A 15,297-nucleotide genomic window follows, 5' to 3' on the forward strand; every position below is an offset into this window, starting at 1 on the left:
TATAAAATGACAGCTTTTCACAAGAAAAGAGATACGTCTTTGGCACTTCCAGCTGTGTTGTCTTCCGTGTAACTAGATTGTTTGAGTTTGGTGGTAACCCAGTCTCCTGCAGCCTCTTGGCATATGTTGTCTGCCCAACTAGGTATGCTAAAGCAGCACTCCCTCAGTTAACTTTAGTGAGTAGGAAGCCCGTATGAAGTACTCTTCCACAAGTCAAAACTGACATAAACTTCTTTGTGTTATTTTCTCCCAACTACTCAGCCAAGCTGATTTTTACCTAATGATATACCTAAAGATATTTTACTACTAAATTAAATCATTTGTCCTTCCAATACTCACGGCAGAAGGTTTCATTCCTCCATGGTCCAAGGTTGACCCCACGATCTTGGCATTCATTGACATAGGCTTCAATGGCTTCACACAAAATGGGCTTGGCACCATCCAGCTCACACAAGTCAAAGACACAGTCCCTGAAGTAATTCTGAGAACAAACAATCACTTTGTTACAATGCTTTATATTGTGTGACCATCTAAAACCATATATTCAAATTATTCCACTATTACTAATATCACATTTTCACCCTGAATGCACACACACATACACAAATACAACAAGCTCAGAATAAGGACTGGTTCCACATTTGTTTATTATATGTGCACTATCCTCTACATGAACATACATTGGGGTTGACTTTGGGATGGCACACAGCAAAAGGTCCATTTTTGTCCAGCAGAATGCCACAATATCCAGAGCTTTCATACAGTTCCTGTTCTTCTTCATTGCACCCAGGGATGGTAGTGTTGGGTTTCTCATTACATCTGTCAAGACAGACCATCATCTTAAGAACATTTGTCTTTTGTCAATGGTAAATGTTTCTTTACACTTGCATCTCTGCAATACTCACTCTGGATTCATGTTCCAACTGTGTCCAAAGTCATTGGCATTTTCAGCTAAGCTTCCATCCGGTTTGCGGAAGTCATCTTTGGTATCTCCATCATAGTTGCCACACAGGCCACACAGCTTGTTCTGATAGCTGCAGATTGCAGAAAATGATTGTGTTAGAGTCTTATGCAAGAAAGACTAACAAGTCAGCCAGAACTACAACGTGTTTTAATTGCAGCCAAGTTTCTTTTCAGCAGTAGACTAAACCCCACACATTAGTAAGACTAAAAGATCAGACATGTACATTTGATGTGTTTGATAGCATCAGCATAGAATTAACTAGTCAGGAAATTAGAAGTTTTGTGTGATTTTATCTTGAAATTTTGAGGGAGCTGTTTGTGTTGCCCCTGCTAAATTGTTTAAATAAAATATCCTAGCTGTGTCATTAATCTCTGCCTTTATCACCTTACTACTCCTTACAGATAAAGGAGTCATGTTCAGTATATGAAAATGTGTTATAGTGTCATGGTCCGTGGTCCTGTGTCTGAGGAATGCGTGACGCTCGGGTAGCCACACCCCCGGGCTATCACCGGCACATCTGTTCTCCATCACGGTGACTACACGGAGATCTACTGAACCCGGCACTGATGGAAGGCTCCACGCCAGTCCGTTAGTCCCCCCACAGTGGTAACTAGACTTCCACGAAAGCGTGCATTCCCTTCTGGTTGGAACTGTGTTTAATCTGCCTACTTGTGTCCAGGTTTCGACTCGGCGTCTGCCACCTGCCTGTCCTCCGGCTCAACTGGATCACTCGGTGCATCATCTGGCCCATTCGCTATTTCCACGGACTTTCTGCTCACGGACTGCCACACTTCCCTCCCGAGCTCCCACAGTCCCGTTCCATCGTAAGCCCCCTACTCTAACTCAGTCCTGATGTGTTTTCCCTACTTTCCGGCTCCCTAGTAATCATCTCCCCTTTCTATTGCAGCCTCCCATGGTCCCGATCCTGGCTTCCTCGTGTCATTATTCCCCGGGTTTTTAGTTTCTTGTTTTGCTCTCTAGTTTTCCCGGGTCGCCTTTCGTTATTTCAATAAAGTGTCTTTTCTGTTAGCGCGGAGTCTGCATCTGGATCCTTTTGTGCACGCGCGCCGTGGCGCATGACATATAGTTTTAGTTGTATCAGTATGGATGTAGATTTCTGGACTGGTGAACTTGTGATTAAAACACCACTTTATAAGGAAACCATGAATTTGGTCTTCACTCACTCTTCGATTACTTTGATGTCCATGAAGGCGTTTCCATCATAGCGAACCGTCACACCAAAGTTCATGGAGACAGTGTAGTGTTTTCCTGACTTGAACACAGAAATACCAGGGGACGGAGACAGTGGAAGATTGACATTGGTCCCATTAACCTGTATGGGAAAATAGGCAGAGTACATCAAATCTGGCCAACATTTTCATTTTTTAATTACCCATGTCACAACATTACTATCTGTAACTGAAAAGAAACGTTCCTTTAGTGGGCGATCGTGGCTCAAGAGTTGGGAGTTCGCCTTGTAATTGGAAGGTTGCCGGTTCGAGCCCCGGCTTGGACAGTCTCGGTCGTTGTGTCCTTGGGCAAGACACTTCACCCGTTGCCTACTGGTGGTGGTCAGAGGGCCCGGTGGCGCCAGTGTCTGGCAGCCTCGCCTCTGTCAGTGCGCCCCAGGGTGGCTGTGGCTACAATGTAGCTTGCCATCACCAGTGTGTGAATGTGTGTGTGAATGGGTGGATGACTGGATATGTAAAGCACTTTGGGGTCCTTAGGGACTAGTAAAGCGCTATATAAATACAGGCCATTTACCATTTCTCATGCCAATGATGTCTGTAAATGTCATGCCCGACATGTTAAACGCAGCTGCCGGCATGGCAAGCGAAAGTGGATCGAAGCCAAAGGCATGAATGCACAAGAAAACAGTCGACCAGAACGATACCCGAATATTAAATCGCATTGTACGATCTAACAGGGGCTCGCAGTGGCCGCTCTGTCCCAATCCGAGACAAAATGGACGAGTCCTCCTCACTGACGCTGAGCAAGACCAACGTTGAGCCAAACAGTTCTGCGATACTTTAAACCAGCCCGAGCCACTCCACTTGTTCGAGGCCGAAGAACTTGCACCCTCCATGGATCTTCTTCCTTTCGATATCGGAAAAATTAGCAACGCCGAAGTCAAGACAGCGATGTTGGCCTGGACGAGTTCCTCCCCACAATGCTGAAGGACGACAAAGCCCAGTTGGATGCCGCCCTTAGAAGTCCCCTAAATGCCTGCTGGTCAACATCGCATGTACCCTATGAATGGGTAATTTCAACGACTTCAAGAAAGCTTTTGACAACGTCCACCGGCCGACTCTATGGGCTATCCCACGCCAATATGGAGTCCCCCAGCAGTTTGTATACGCCTTTTGTGGTCTCTGCTCCAACTCCCGGTTCTGCGTCCAGACAGATGATTGGATGGTGCCCTTAGAAGACCCCTAAACGCCTGCTGGACAACATCGCGTGTACCCTATGAATGGGCAAAAGGTGTTATCACCAAACTTCCCGAAAGGCGATTTGGGTGACTGTAACAACTGCCGGGGCATCACGCTCCTGTCGGTACCCGGGAAAGTGCTTTGCCTTATTCCTTTGAATTGGCTACTGGGCCCCTACTGGGCTCGACTACGGAAGACCTCCAAGAATGGACTGCAGCTTTGCAGAGGGAGGTGAGGAAGTCGGATTATGAATAAGCGCCAAGAAAACCAAGGTACTCGGAGTTGGCTACACAACTGCCCATGTTCCCGTCATAATCAACCAATAACGTGCTGATAAGTTGGAAAATTTCACATATCTGGGCAGCATCATCTCGAATTATGGGATCTCTGATCAAGATGTAAACTCCAAAGTAGGGAAGGCTGCCGGTGTCCTCCGACGTCTCCAATTCAATTCATTTAAATTCAATGTTTTTTATATAGTCCCAAATCACAAAAACAGTCACCTCAAGGTGCTTTATATTGTAAGATAGACCTTACAATAATACATACAGAGAAAAAAAACAACAATCATATGACCCCATTGACCAAGCACTTTGGTGACAGAGGCGTCTTTTAACAGGAAGAAGCCTTTGGCAGAACCAGCGAAAGCAAGGCCGACCAAATATCACATGGCGTCGAATGTTTATGGATGATCTGAAAACAGTCTACATCGCCTGGGACGAAGCTGAAACATTCGCCCCTGACCGTCATCGATGGAGATTGTTAGCTGCCCGATGCGTCGCTCGGCGTAGGAGGAACTAAGTGTTAAGTGTAAGTGCAAGTTTCTTTCCATGGTCAATTGCAGTGGTTTTCAGAAGTGTTCCTGAGCATGTGCAGTGGTTTGTACCACAGAATGATGTTTGTTTGTAATGCAGTAGTGCCTGATAACGTGAAAGCGTGATTGGTTTTCACATGCAAAACATCCTGTTTCTTCCTCTCATGTCTTACCTGCACAGTGCCACCTTTGAGAATGGAGATCTTTATCATCTGTGCGTATACATGTACGGCATTCACATAGGAGATGGTCGGCCTGTTATACCGGTTTTCATTGTCAGTATGGACCTCAAAGTAGGGCACAGTTGTGTCATTGCATGGACTAGACATCAGATAGCTGCAGTTGCCCATGAAGTCATATTTGCGTTTGTCAAAGCTGGTGTAGTGTGGATCGCCAGATGCAATGCATGTGGATGTACCTAAAGGAATAATATATGAGAAAATTGTAATTTCCACACTGTCAACTATCAAGTTATACCGACTGACTGTAAAGCACAACACAAGGTGCTCTTTGTGCAGATGTAATTTATTACACTGCATTAAATCAAGTCAACAACAATAAAGTCAACAAACATTATTACCTTTAGGATAACAGCCTGCAACACCATTAACCTCTCGACACTCTTCAGTGGGGTCACAGGAGTTATCAACACATTCCAAAGTGTAGTTCCCTACACAGCGACACAGCTTTGTGCAGCCATCTCCAAATACTATCTCACCAGGCTGGATAAAATGAAAACAATCAGTACTGAGAAAGTATACTGTATGTCTTTAAATGTACACTGTACACAGTACTAACTAGGACATCTGACCTCATAATAGTTATTGTTGTCATCTAAACAACCACACTTGTCCAGTGGCACGCAGTGCCGTCCTTTGAAGACAAAGCCTGGTTTGCAGAAACACCCAGTGATGCAGGAGCCAGAACAGTTGGTAGAGGGTTCCATACATGTAGGAATGCAAGCTGGACCGCACTCTATATACTCTGCGTTAGGAGGACACAGGTCTGGGTAGAAAGAAAAAGGATTACTGGAAAATGAGCAGATACTCTTTCAGGAACTAAAAAGGTAGGAAGTTATTATGCAGTGTTAACAAACTCAGTCCAAACTAACAACATCAGTTGAGACAGTGGAGGTTTGGAGCGCCTGTTGCTAAAATGACTGCATTTATTTACTGCATTTCTAGGGCCAGTCGGATAAAGCACTTGACACTGTAATCCACATCCATGCATTCATGCAGCTATTTCTATGTGAAGCGGTGTGATTAATATACCCAGAGGGTGGCATTCATATTCTCCATCTTGTAGTTGGCAGCTCTCAGTAGTTGGGTTACAGCTGGTGTTATGACACTGTAGCAGACCTCCACTGTGACACATACACTTTTGTTCACAACCCTCCAAGTACCAGTCATCGCCCACCTGACAAATGTACACAGAATGCAAAAAACAATCAAAATTTTGTCATGTAATTCTCTCTTATATATCTGTGAAGGTTCTCAGTCATCCAGGTCATCGTAGTCAAAGGAGCTTGCAAAGAAAAGCGTCTGGACTTCTTTAAGTCTTTAAGTCTTCAAGCAACTTAAAGAAGTCCAGACGCCTTTCTTTGCAGACTCCTTTTACATTCTCTCTTATACATCACACGAATATAAAGATCAAAATGATAAATATACATTTGGATGCAAACCAGGGATTCTGTATGCCACTAACTAATTAGGCCAACCTTTACTCATTTATTTATTGATTTTGGGCTTGCTAATTGTGGTGGCACCAGTATGTAAATGCTATGACATAAATACAAATTCTATAACACCAGTGTCTTTTAAATTCAGGTATAATACAGTATAATAAATATAATCTGTGCTTGATAAGTTGAAAGTAAAAATCTGTGTTGTAAAACCAATATTTATGTGCCAACAGTTCTCTGCAGTCTATGCACCCTTAATTTAGTTGAGTTTTAATTTCTTTTGTACTGTAGGGTCTTTGTGTCTCTTGGCGTCTCTCCTGTTGAAGTTATAAAGAGAACTGAAAATGATGTTAGCATGAGCTTAGCACATTTTAAAGGTAAATGGAATATGGTTTTAATTGTTTGGAGGCTGTTTCCACTTACAGGGTGATAGGTTCCACTGGGGTCCACACAACCACAGTCTCTCAGTTCCACACATTTGTCATCACTGAGAATGAAGCCAGGGTTACACTCACAACCCTCCACACACACTTCCTCACAGCCAGGTGGTCCCACCACACCAAGACATGTCTCAGGACATGAACTCACACAAAGGGAGTAGGAGCTATTGGGAGGACAGGTCAGAGCTGTGTGGACAAACACAGGGATGAACAATAATGAGAGGGAACAATGGTGGACAAATAGCAACAGAGAAGGGAGTGGGTAGTACGATGATTCAAAGACAGGGCACCTACGTATCTCATATTGATTTAACTCAGTGTCATAAATGAAAGCAAGGATAATATTAACTGCATTGAATATTTTACATTGGTTTCAGCATTGTGCACTGTATCTTAAACTCTCCTCCCTATACAATTATAAATATGATTATAAGTTCAATTATAATGTTGGTGAGCAGGATGTAATATATCGTGGTTATATTTACAGGTGGAGACAACTTCCAAATGGAGAAGCTATGGCATGCACCCCATTTAAAAGGGAAAATGCTGAAGGCTCATTTTTCCAAAATGAAAAGGTATTATTCAAGTCTTTATTCATTTATGCTTCAGAATGGGGCTTATCAAGCCAATGGGTGATGTCACTGTGACTATGTTTTATATATCATATATCTTTTAGATATATTTGGTATATCTCAGATTCAAACTTACGGCAGAAGTCTGGAGTTCTCCATTGGTAGACTTTGGCTCCAGCACTATGACATGCGTCAGTGTAGGCCTGGAGCTGGTCACACAGCACATGCTGCTGGCCGTTGAACTGACACATGTCATACACACAGCTTTGGAAGAATGGAGTGGGATTAACTACACTGATGCACTCCCTGTAACAGAGAAAAGCACTCACTTAGCTTAGGTAGGAAAAGGCAGAGGCTCATATATACTGAAAATCTGAGTTCGAACAAACAAACAAGCTACAATTGGTGGTGAAACAGTCAACAATTGTTGCATAAGTTTAGCAACAATTCACTAGATGGGGCCATTGAATAAAGGTGAATGGCTTAAACATGAATTGAACTGCGGTTTGGGGAAGGTCTCGCTGTGGACTGGCAGCGGCTCCTGGGCTGGCAGATCCCCAAAGAAGACATCCCCTAGAAGCAGCAATAACTGTGCATTGTGAAGGTGAAAGACCTCTGCAGGAATAATTCAATTTTTCAATTCAATTTATTTATACAGCCCCAAATCACAACAACAATCGCCTCAAGGTGCTTTATATGTAAGGTAGACCCTGCAATAATACCTACAGAGAAAACCCAACAATCATATGACTCCCTATGAGCAAGCACTTTGGGAATTGGGAAGGAACAACTCCTTTTAACGGGAAGAAACTTCTGGCAAAACCATTCCCATGGAAGGACAGCCATCTGCCGCTACCGGCTGCAGTGGAAGAAGGAAAGCAGGACAAAAGAGAAGCGCAGAGAGAAGATGGTCAAGGATTCCAGAGAGTGGAGTGGTTGAGTTCGGAAAATTACGAAGGAATGGTGGGAGAAGACCACAAAGCAAATTTCAGAAAACGAAAGACCTTAATAGCTTAATGAGGAGAACCCCTGATCGAGTGGCAACGTGGCTCGACTGGTGTGGAGGCTGGATGGATGCATGTCTGTATTTTAAGACATGAGGCAATGGCTTGACGGCTCGTAAAAGCTATTCTGGTGTGTTTGAAAATGATCGATATGGAGACAAAGACTGGCAATACGGTGTCAGGAATGTGCACTGTTACATTTTGTGAAAGATAGATAAATGCATGGACCCTGGCATCCAAGTTATTGGGGAAAGTGGGAAGAGATACTGGCTTCCAGGTGCCAAAAAGCACGCTGCTGCATTTTGCTCAGGAGAGATAGAGGGAAGAAAAGCTTGCTACTGCAAATGAAGGAAAAGAACTGGCATCCCGGTGCCAGATGTATGCTGGCAAATTTGAAAAAGACAGAGAAATAGAACCTGGAATACCATTGCAAAAAGCATTCTGCTGGATTTGTAAAGGAGGAAAAGAGAAAGAGAACCTGGCATTCCTGTGCCAAAAAACATGCTGCTGCATTTTTGTGAAAAAGGGAGGGACAGAAGAGGAACTGGCAACCCGGTGCTAAAAGCTTGCTCCTGCATTTGTGAAGGAGGGATAGAGAAAGAAAGCCTGACATCCTAGTGCCAAGAAGCATACTGCTGCATTGTGCGAGGGAGGGATAGAGGGGAAGGGAAACTGGAATCTCCTGGGTAGAAAACCTTGTTGATGCATTTGCAAATGAGGAATAATAACTTGGCATCCTGGTGCCAAAAGCTCACTGTTGTATTTGCAAAGGAGGGTTATAGAAAGAACCTGGTATCCCAGGTTTTTTGCAACGATAGATAGAGATAAACTGGCAAGTCATTGGTAAAAACTTGCTGCTGCGTTTGAGAATGAGGGACAAAGAACAAAACTGGCATCCCAGTGCCAGAAGGGTTCATTACAGCATTACAGTAATAGTATTGAAAATATTTATTCATATTTTACAGGTCAGTTGGGTGATTACCAGGCATGCTGCCATCTATTTCATGATTTTATAAGGTCAGGAAAAAAACGTTGTAAAAACCCAGGAATCCCATCAGTTTAACCAAGTCGATAACCAAAAGTGGAGGGGTTGTGAATTCTTACCGGAAGGGTCCAGTAGGGTCTGTAATTTTACCACATTTCTCTGGTTTTACAACTTCAGCTTCCAAGTTGGGGTCACAGTCTGGATCAGGCTTTGTTCCTGGGGTACATCTGGTCAACACAAATACAAAACACAGTTACATCCTCTTCAGTTTGTCAGAAAGAGTCCAACAGTAAGGTAACAAAAGACATAACCAGAAGAAATCCAAAAGACAGAAAGATAGATATGTTGGAACTCACGAGTCATCTTCATCGTCTTTGGTCTGCCAGCTGTTCCCAAAGTCATTACTATTTCCTGCCACAGTGCCATCTGGTTTAGTGAAGTCATTGTCTGGGTTCCCATCATAGTCACCACAAAGGCCACACATTTGGTCATAGTAGGAGCTGGTAGGACAAAGTCAAGGCAGGATATGTAGGATTAAAATAAGACAAGCTTAAGAATATTTGCAATGTTTCATAAGGTGTTGCTTGGCCTTTTATTGTAATTCTAGAAACAAATGAAGAGAATGCAAAGATCCCTGATACAATAAACCAGGGCATCGTTAGTATATATTAAAAGTTGCATAAGTCCACAATATGTACACAAATGGACTGCTTTGTTTTCACAACATACATAAAACAACTGGTGATGTTCAGCAGTTTAGATCGTTATCTATCAGAGTTTCTTCAGATCATTAGGTTATGGTTGCATCAGAGGAAAGTGGTCATCAAAAAAAGAATGATAGAGCAATGGAGACAGTGGTCAGGTGTATTGTATGAATGTGTGAAGCAAATAAAAAGAAGTTCTACAATATCAAAATAGTTCAAACCAATATTTATACTAACCTGGGAACTGAGATCTGGGCATAATGGTTTCCATCCCAACGCACCCTCAGGCCAAAGGATGTTTGAAGCGTGATGAACTGACCAGCAAGACTAATAGACATGAGAGGAGAGGGGGAGTGGGGCAGAGCCACCCGTACTCCGTTCACCTGATTCAGTGATGAAGAAAAAGATGTTAAGAATATAAGAATATAAAGATGTTAAACAGACTGTGTAAACGTCTAATTGGTGGACAGGTCAGGGAGTATAAAAGTACAAAGAGTGTGCAATGTGCAGTATATCAGGTAAAAACAGACTTTGTATAGTTTTAACAAGCAAGAAAGACATTGCTTTATGCCTATCACACTGTGTTATCTTTGGCATAGATTCAACTGACAAAATGGGAAAAATCTTTTTTATTTTTTTACATGCTGTTAGCAACAAAGTAACTAAAGATATAATTTGAGTTCTTTGCTAAAATGTCAGTTATGTGTAGACATAAGACATCCATGGTGATGATACAACTACTGTGTGGGATGTCTGCTGGCACACATTTTACTTAAAGATGGGAAATATAAGAGATAGTAATTCATTCACATACTGACCAGTGTTCTACTGCTCTTCATCAGGGTCACAGTAATTCCATCCACTGTCACATATAGCTTCCTCAGGTATGACACTCCTGCAACTCCTCTCTCTTCATTCTTTGCCTCCACAGAGAACCAAGGGCCTGCACAGGGAAGACCACGACAATCAGGAATATTGTGTGTTTATATTAAAGGTGAACATTGGCATTAACATACAAACCACCACTGACATTCAGTGTCTTCTCTTTGCAGCAAACGTGAATGAAAACAATATATGTCATGCTTTGCGATGAAAATAATAAATGAGTAAATTTAGCTCATTTAAACTTTCATTTGTGCGTGTGGTGTGGCAAGACTAGAACAGGTGCAATGAAACCCAAACATCTTAATGAATAAATGTCTCAAAATAGTGTGTACCTGTGCTGTTCCTACAGCTTCTGGCCAGTGTGTAAGTACAGGTTCCCATGAAGCTGTAGTACTTCTTGTCAAAGGTGTTGTAGTGTGGATCCCCAGAAACTACACAATCCTGAAAGCCTGAGAGAGGGAAAAACATCAGGAACATCAGACTGAAACACAGATGAAGCCACTGTAGAACAATTACCTAATAACAGTGCAGTTCACTGCTGCTTTGGACTTATACTGGCATTAAAATAGATGCAAGGAATATATCATTTCCTGACTAGACAAAAATTTGTATTATTTCAATTTCTTTTCTGCAACTCTGTGATTTTGCATTATAAAGAAATGCATGTAACAAGTGTTGTTATAGACAAACTGTACAGAAGAGAGCAAAAGAAACATAACAGCAACACACACATAAATATTTCACTGTTATTGAAAGTAAAAGACGCCTGTGGGTTGTGCTTCTCTATCTTCCATTACTCAGTCTAATTATGTATATTAGAGCAGGGATAGAAAATGCTCGTTTGAGAACTTTGACAAAGTCTACAGCATCACATCAAACACAGTTGCAAAACTTTTCAGGTTGGCAGTCCAACCCATGAGATCTGGAAACCTACTTAGAATATAATGGCTACAGCTTTGCTGTGTTTTTTTAGGTGTGAACATTACAAACATACTCGTAGGATAGCAGCCCAGCTCTCCATCCTGAAGTTTACATTCATGCATTGGGGGGCATTCAGAGGCTTCACAGGTAATTCCAGCTGCACCACACCAACATTTTCGCTTGCAGTCTTCCTCAAAAAACTCCTCTCCAGGCTGACAAACAGACAACAAAATTGACAATTAAGCATAGCAGGCACAGATGATTCTTTGTAGATCCTTTTATGCATGTATGTATGAAAATGTTGTTTTAGAGAGGACATAAAGAGACTGCAAGTGACCTGACTTGAAATACAAAGGACCAAATGATTCACTGCCGGCCTATCAGACCCACTTCACCATACCTCATAATACTGGCCGTTCGTGTGGTTGCAGCCACACATGTTCTCCTTAACGCACTTGCCAGCACTCAGGACATAGCTGGGATCACACACACAGGACTCAGAGCAGGGACCAGAGCAGGAGGGGGGTTTTCCAAAGCATGTTTCCTGACAAGGATCTGCACAAGGTTCGTAGTGGCTGTTTGGGGGACAGCTCAGTGCTAAGCAGACCACAAGAGGTTGAAGTTAGTGATAGGAAACAAAAGTATGTGCTGGTTAAAATATAAAATGACAGCTTTTCACAAGAAAAGAGATACGTCTTTGGCACTTCCAGCTGTGTTGTCTTCCGTGGAACTAGATTGTTTGAGTTTGGTGGTAACCCAGTCTCCTGCAGCCTCTTGGCATATGTTGTCTGCCCAACTAGGTATGCTAAAGCAGCACTCCCTCAGTTAACTTTAGTGAGTAGGAAGCCCGTATGAAGTACTCTTCCACAAGTCAAAACTGACATAAACTTCTTTGTGTTATTTTCTCCCAACTACTCAGCCAAGCTGATTTTTACCTAATGATATACCTAAAGATATTTTACTACTAAATTAAATCATTTGTCCTTCCAATACTCACGGCAGAAGGTTTCATTCCTCCATGGTCCAAGGTTGACCCCACGATCTTGGCATTCATTGACATAGGCTTCAATGGCTTCACACAAAATGGGCTTGGCACCATCCAGCTCACACAAGTCAAAGACACAGTCCCTGAAGTAATTCTGAGAACAAACAATCACTTTGTTACAATGCTTTATATTGTGTGACCATCTAAAACCATATATTCAAATTATTCCACTATTACTAATATCACATTTTCACCCTGAATGCACACACACATACACAAATACAACAAGCTCAGAATAAGGACTGGTTCCACATTTGTTTATTATATGTGCACTATCCTCTACATGAACATACATTGGGGTTGACTTTGGGATGGCACACAGCAAAAGGTCCATTTTTGTCCAGCAGAATGCCACAATATCCAGAGCTTTCATACAGTTCCTGTTCTTCTTCATTGCACCCAGGGATGGTAGTGTTGGGTTTCTCATTACATCTGTCAAGACAGACCATCATCTTAAGAACATTTGTCTTTTGTCAATGGTAAATGTTTCTTTACACTTGCATCTCTGCAATACTCACTCTGGATTCATGTTCCAACTGTGTCCAAAGTCATTGGCATTTTCAGCTAAGCTTCCATCTGGTTTGCGGAAGTCATCTTTAGTATCTCCATCATAGTTGCCACACAGGCCACACAGCTTGTTCTGATAGCTGCAGATTGCAGAAAATGATTGTGTTAGAGTCTTATGCAAGAAAGACTAACAAGTCAGCCAGAACTACAACGTGTTTTAATTGCAGCCAAGTTTCTTTTCAGCAGTAGACTAAACCCCACACATTAGTAAGACTAAAAGATCAGACATGTACATTTGATGTGTTTGATAGCATCAGCATAGAATTAACTAGTCAGGAAATTAGAAGTTTTGTGTGATTTTATCTTGAAATTTTGAGGGAGCTGTTTGTGTTGCCCCTGCTAAATTGTTTAAATAAAATATCCTAGCTGTGTCATTAATCTCTGCCTTTATCACCTTACTACTCCTTACAGATAAAGGAGTCATGTTCAGTATATGAAAATGTGTTATAGTGTCATGGTCCGTGGTCCTGTGTCTGAGGAATGCGTGACGCTCGGGTAGCCACACCCCCGGGCTATCACCGGCACATCTGTTCTCCATCACGGTGACTACACGGAGATCTACTGAACCCGGCACTGATGGAAGGCTCCACGCCAGTCCGTTAGTCCCCCCACAGTGGTAACTAGACTTCCACGAAAGCGTGCATTCCCTTCTGGTTGGAACTGTGTTTAATCTGCCTACTTGTGTCCAGGTTTCGACTCGGCGTCTGCCACCTGCCTGTCCTCCGGCTCAACTGGATCACTCGGTGCATCATCTGGCCCATTCGCTATTTCCACGGACTTTCTGCTCACGGACTGCCACACTTCCCTCCCGAGCTCCCACAGTCCCGTTCCATCGTAAGCCCCCTACTCTAACTCAGTCCTGATGTGTTTTCCCTACTTTCCGGCTCCCTAGTAATCATCTCCCCTTTCTATTGCAGCCTCCCATGGTCCCGATCCTGGCTTCCTCGTGTCATTATTCCCCGGGTTTTTAGTTTCTTGTTTTGCTCTCTAGTTTTCCCGGGTCGCCTTTCGTTATTTCAATAAAGTGTCTTTTCTGTTAGCGCGGAGTCTGCATCTGGATCCTTTTGTGCACGCGCGCCGTGGCGCATGACATATAGTTTTAGTTGTATCAGTATGGATGTAGATTTCTGGACTGGTGAACTTGTGATTAAAACACCACTTTATAAGGAAACCATGAATTTGGTCTTCACTCACTCTTCGATTACTTTGATGTCCATGAAGGCGTTTCCATCATAGCGAACCGTCACACCAAAGTTCATGGAGACAGTGTAGTGTTTTCCTGACTTGAACACAGAAATACCAGGGGACGGAGACAGTGGAAGATTGACATTGGTCCCATTAACCTGTATGGGAAAATAGGCAGAGTACATCAAATCTGGCCAACATTTTCATTTTTTAATTACCCATGTCACAACATTACTATCTGTAACTGAAAAGAAACGTTCCTTTAGTGGGCGATCGTGGCTCAAGAGTTGGGAGTTCGCCTTGTAATCGGAAGGTTGCCGGTTCGAGCCCCGGCTTGGACAGTGTCGGTCGTTGTGTCCTTGGGCAAGACACTTCACCCGTTGCCTACTGGTGGTGGTCAGAGGGCCCGGTGGCGCCAGTGTCTGGCAGCCTCGCCTCTGTCAGTGCGCCCCAGGGTGGCTGTGGCTACAATGTAGCTTGCCATCACCAGTGTGTGAATGTGTGTGTGAATGGGTGGATGACTGGATATGTAAAGCACTTTGGGGTCCTTAGGGACTAGTAAAGCGCTATATAAATACAGGCCATTTACCATTTCTCATGCCAATGATGTCTGTAAATGTCATGCCCGACATGTTAAACGCAGCTGCCGGCATGGCAAGCGAAAGTGGATCGAAGCCAAAGGCATGAATGCACAAGAAAACAGTCGACCAGAACGATACCCGAATATTAAATCGCATTGTACGATCTAACAGGGGCTCGCAGTGGCCGCTCTGTCCCAATCCGAGACAAAATGGACGAGTCCTCCTCACTGACGCTGAGCAAGACCAACGTTGAGCCAAACAGTTCTGTGATACTTTAAACCAGCCCGAGCCACTCCACTTGTTCGAGGCCGAAGAACTTGCACCCTCCATGGATCTTCTTCCTTTCGATATCGGAAAAATTAGCAACGCCGAAGTCAAGACAGCGATGTTGGCCTGGACGAGTTCCTCCCCACAATGCTGAAGGACGACGAAGCCCAGTTGGATGCCGCCCTTAGAAGTCCCCTAAATGCCTGCTGGTCAACATCGCATGTACCCTATGAATGGGTAATTTCAACGACTT

The 15,297-nt window shown here is 43.2% G+C and overlaps 1 protein-coding gene across 1 annotated transcript in view; it reads right to left on the reverse strand.

Annotated features, from left to right (window-relative positions):
- Positions 1–15,297, reverse strand: part of LOC112433318 (IgGFc-binding protein-like) — a 72,482-nt gene that overhangs the window by 20,602 nt on the left and 36,583 nt on the right. The window contains exons 46-66 of the mRNA XM_076882276.1: positions 14,206–14,354; positions 12,963–13,091; positions 12,738–12,876; positions 12,397–12,538; positions 11,800–11,996; positions 11,473–11,611; positions 10,811–10,927; positions 10,412–10,536; positions 9,831–9,976; positions 9,246–9,389; positions 9,009–9,116; positions 7,037–7,206; positions 6,312–6,514; positions 5,479–5,623; positions 5,019–5,212; positions 4,788–4,929; positions 4,381–4,625; positions 2,149–2,297; positions 906–1,034; positions 681–819; positions 340–481 (exon numbers count right to left, since the gene is read on the reverse strand). Coding sequence (XP_076738391.1) covers positions 340–481; positions 681–819; positions 906–1,034; positions 2,149–2,297; positions 4,381–4,625; positions 4,788–4,929; positions 5,019–5,212; positions 5,479–5,623; positions 6,312–6,514; positions 7,037–7,206; positions 9,009–9,116; positions 9,246–9,389; positions 9,831–9,976; positions 10,412–10,536; positions 10,811–10,927; positions 11,473–11,611; positions 11,800–11,996; positions 12,397–12,538; positions 12,738–12,876; positions 12,963–13,091; positions 14,206–14,354 — 3,193 coding nt within the window. The remainder of the gene's footprint in view (positions 1–339; positions 482–680; positions 820–905; positions 1,035–2,148; positions 2,298–4,380; positions 4,626–4,787; positions 4,930–5,018; positions 5,213–5,478; positions 5,624–6,311; positions 6,515–7,036; positions 7,207–9,008; positions 9,117–9,245; positions 9,390–9,830; positions 9,977–10,411; positions 10,537–10,810; positions 10,928–11,472; positions 11,612–11,799; positions 11,997–12,396; positions 12,539–12,737; positions 12,877–12,962; positions 13,092–14,205; positions 14,355–15,297) is intronic.

Source organism: Maylandia zebra, linkage group LG3, assembly GCF_041146795.1.
Source record: "Maylandia zebra isolate NMK-2024a linkage group LG3, Mzebra_GT3a, whole genome shotgun sequence".
NCBI lineage: Eukaryota > Metazoa > Chordata > Actinopteri > Cichliformes > Cichlidae > Maylandia > Maylandia zebra.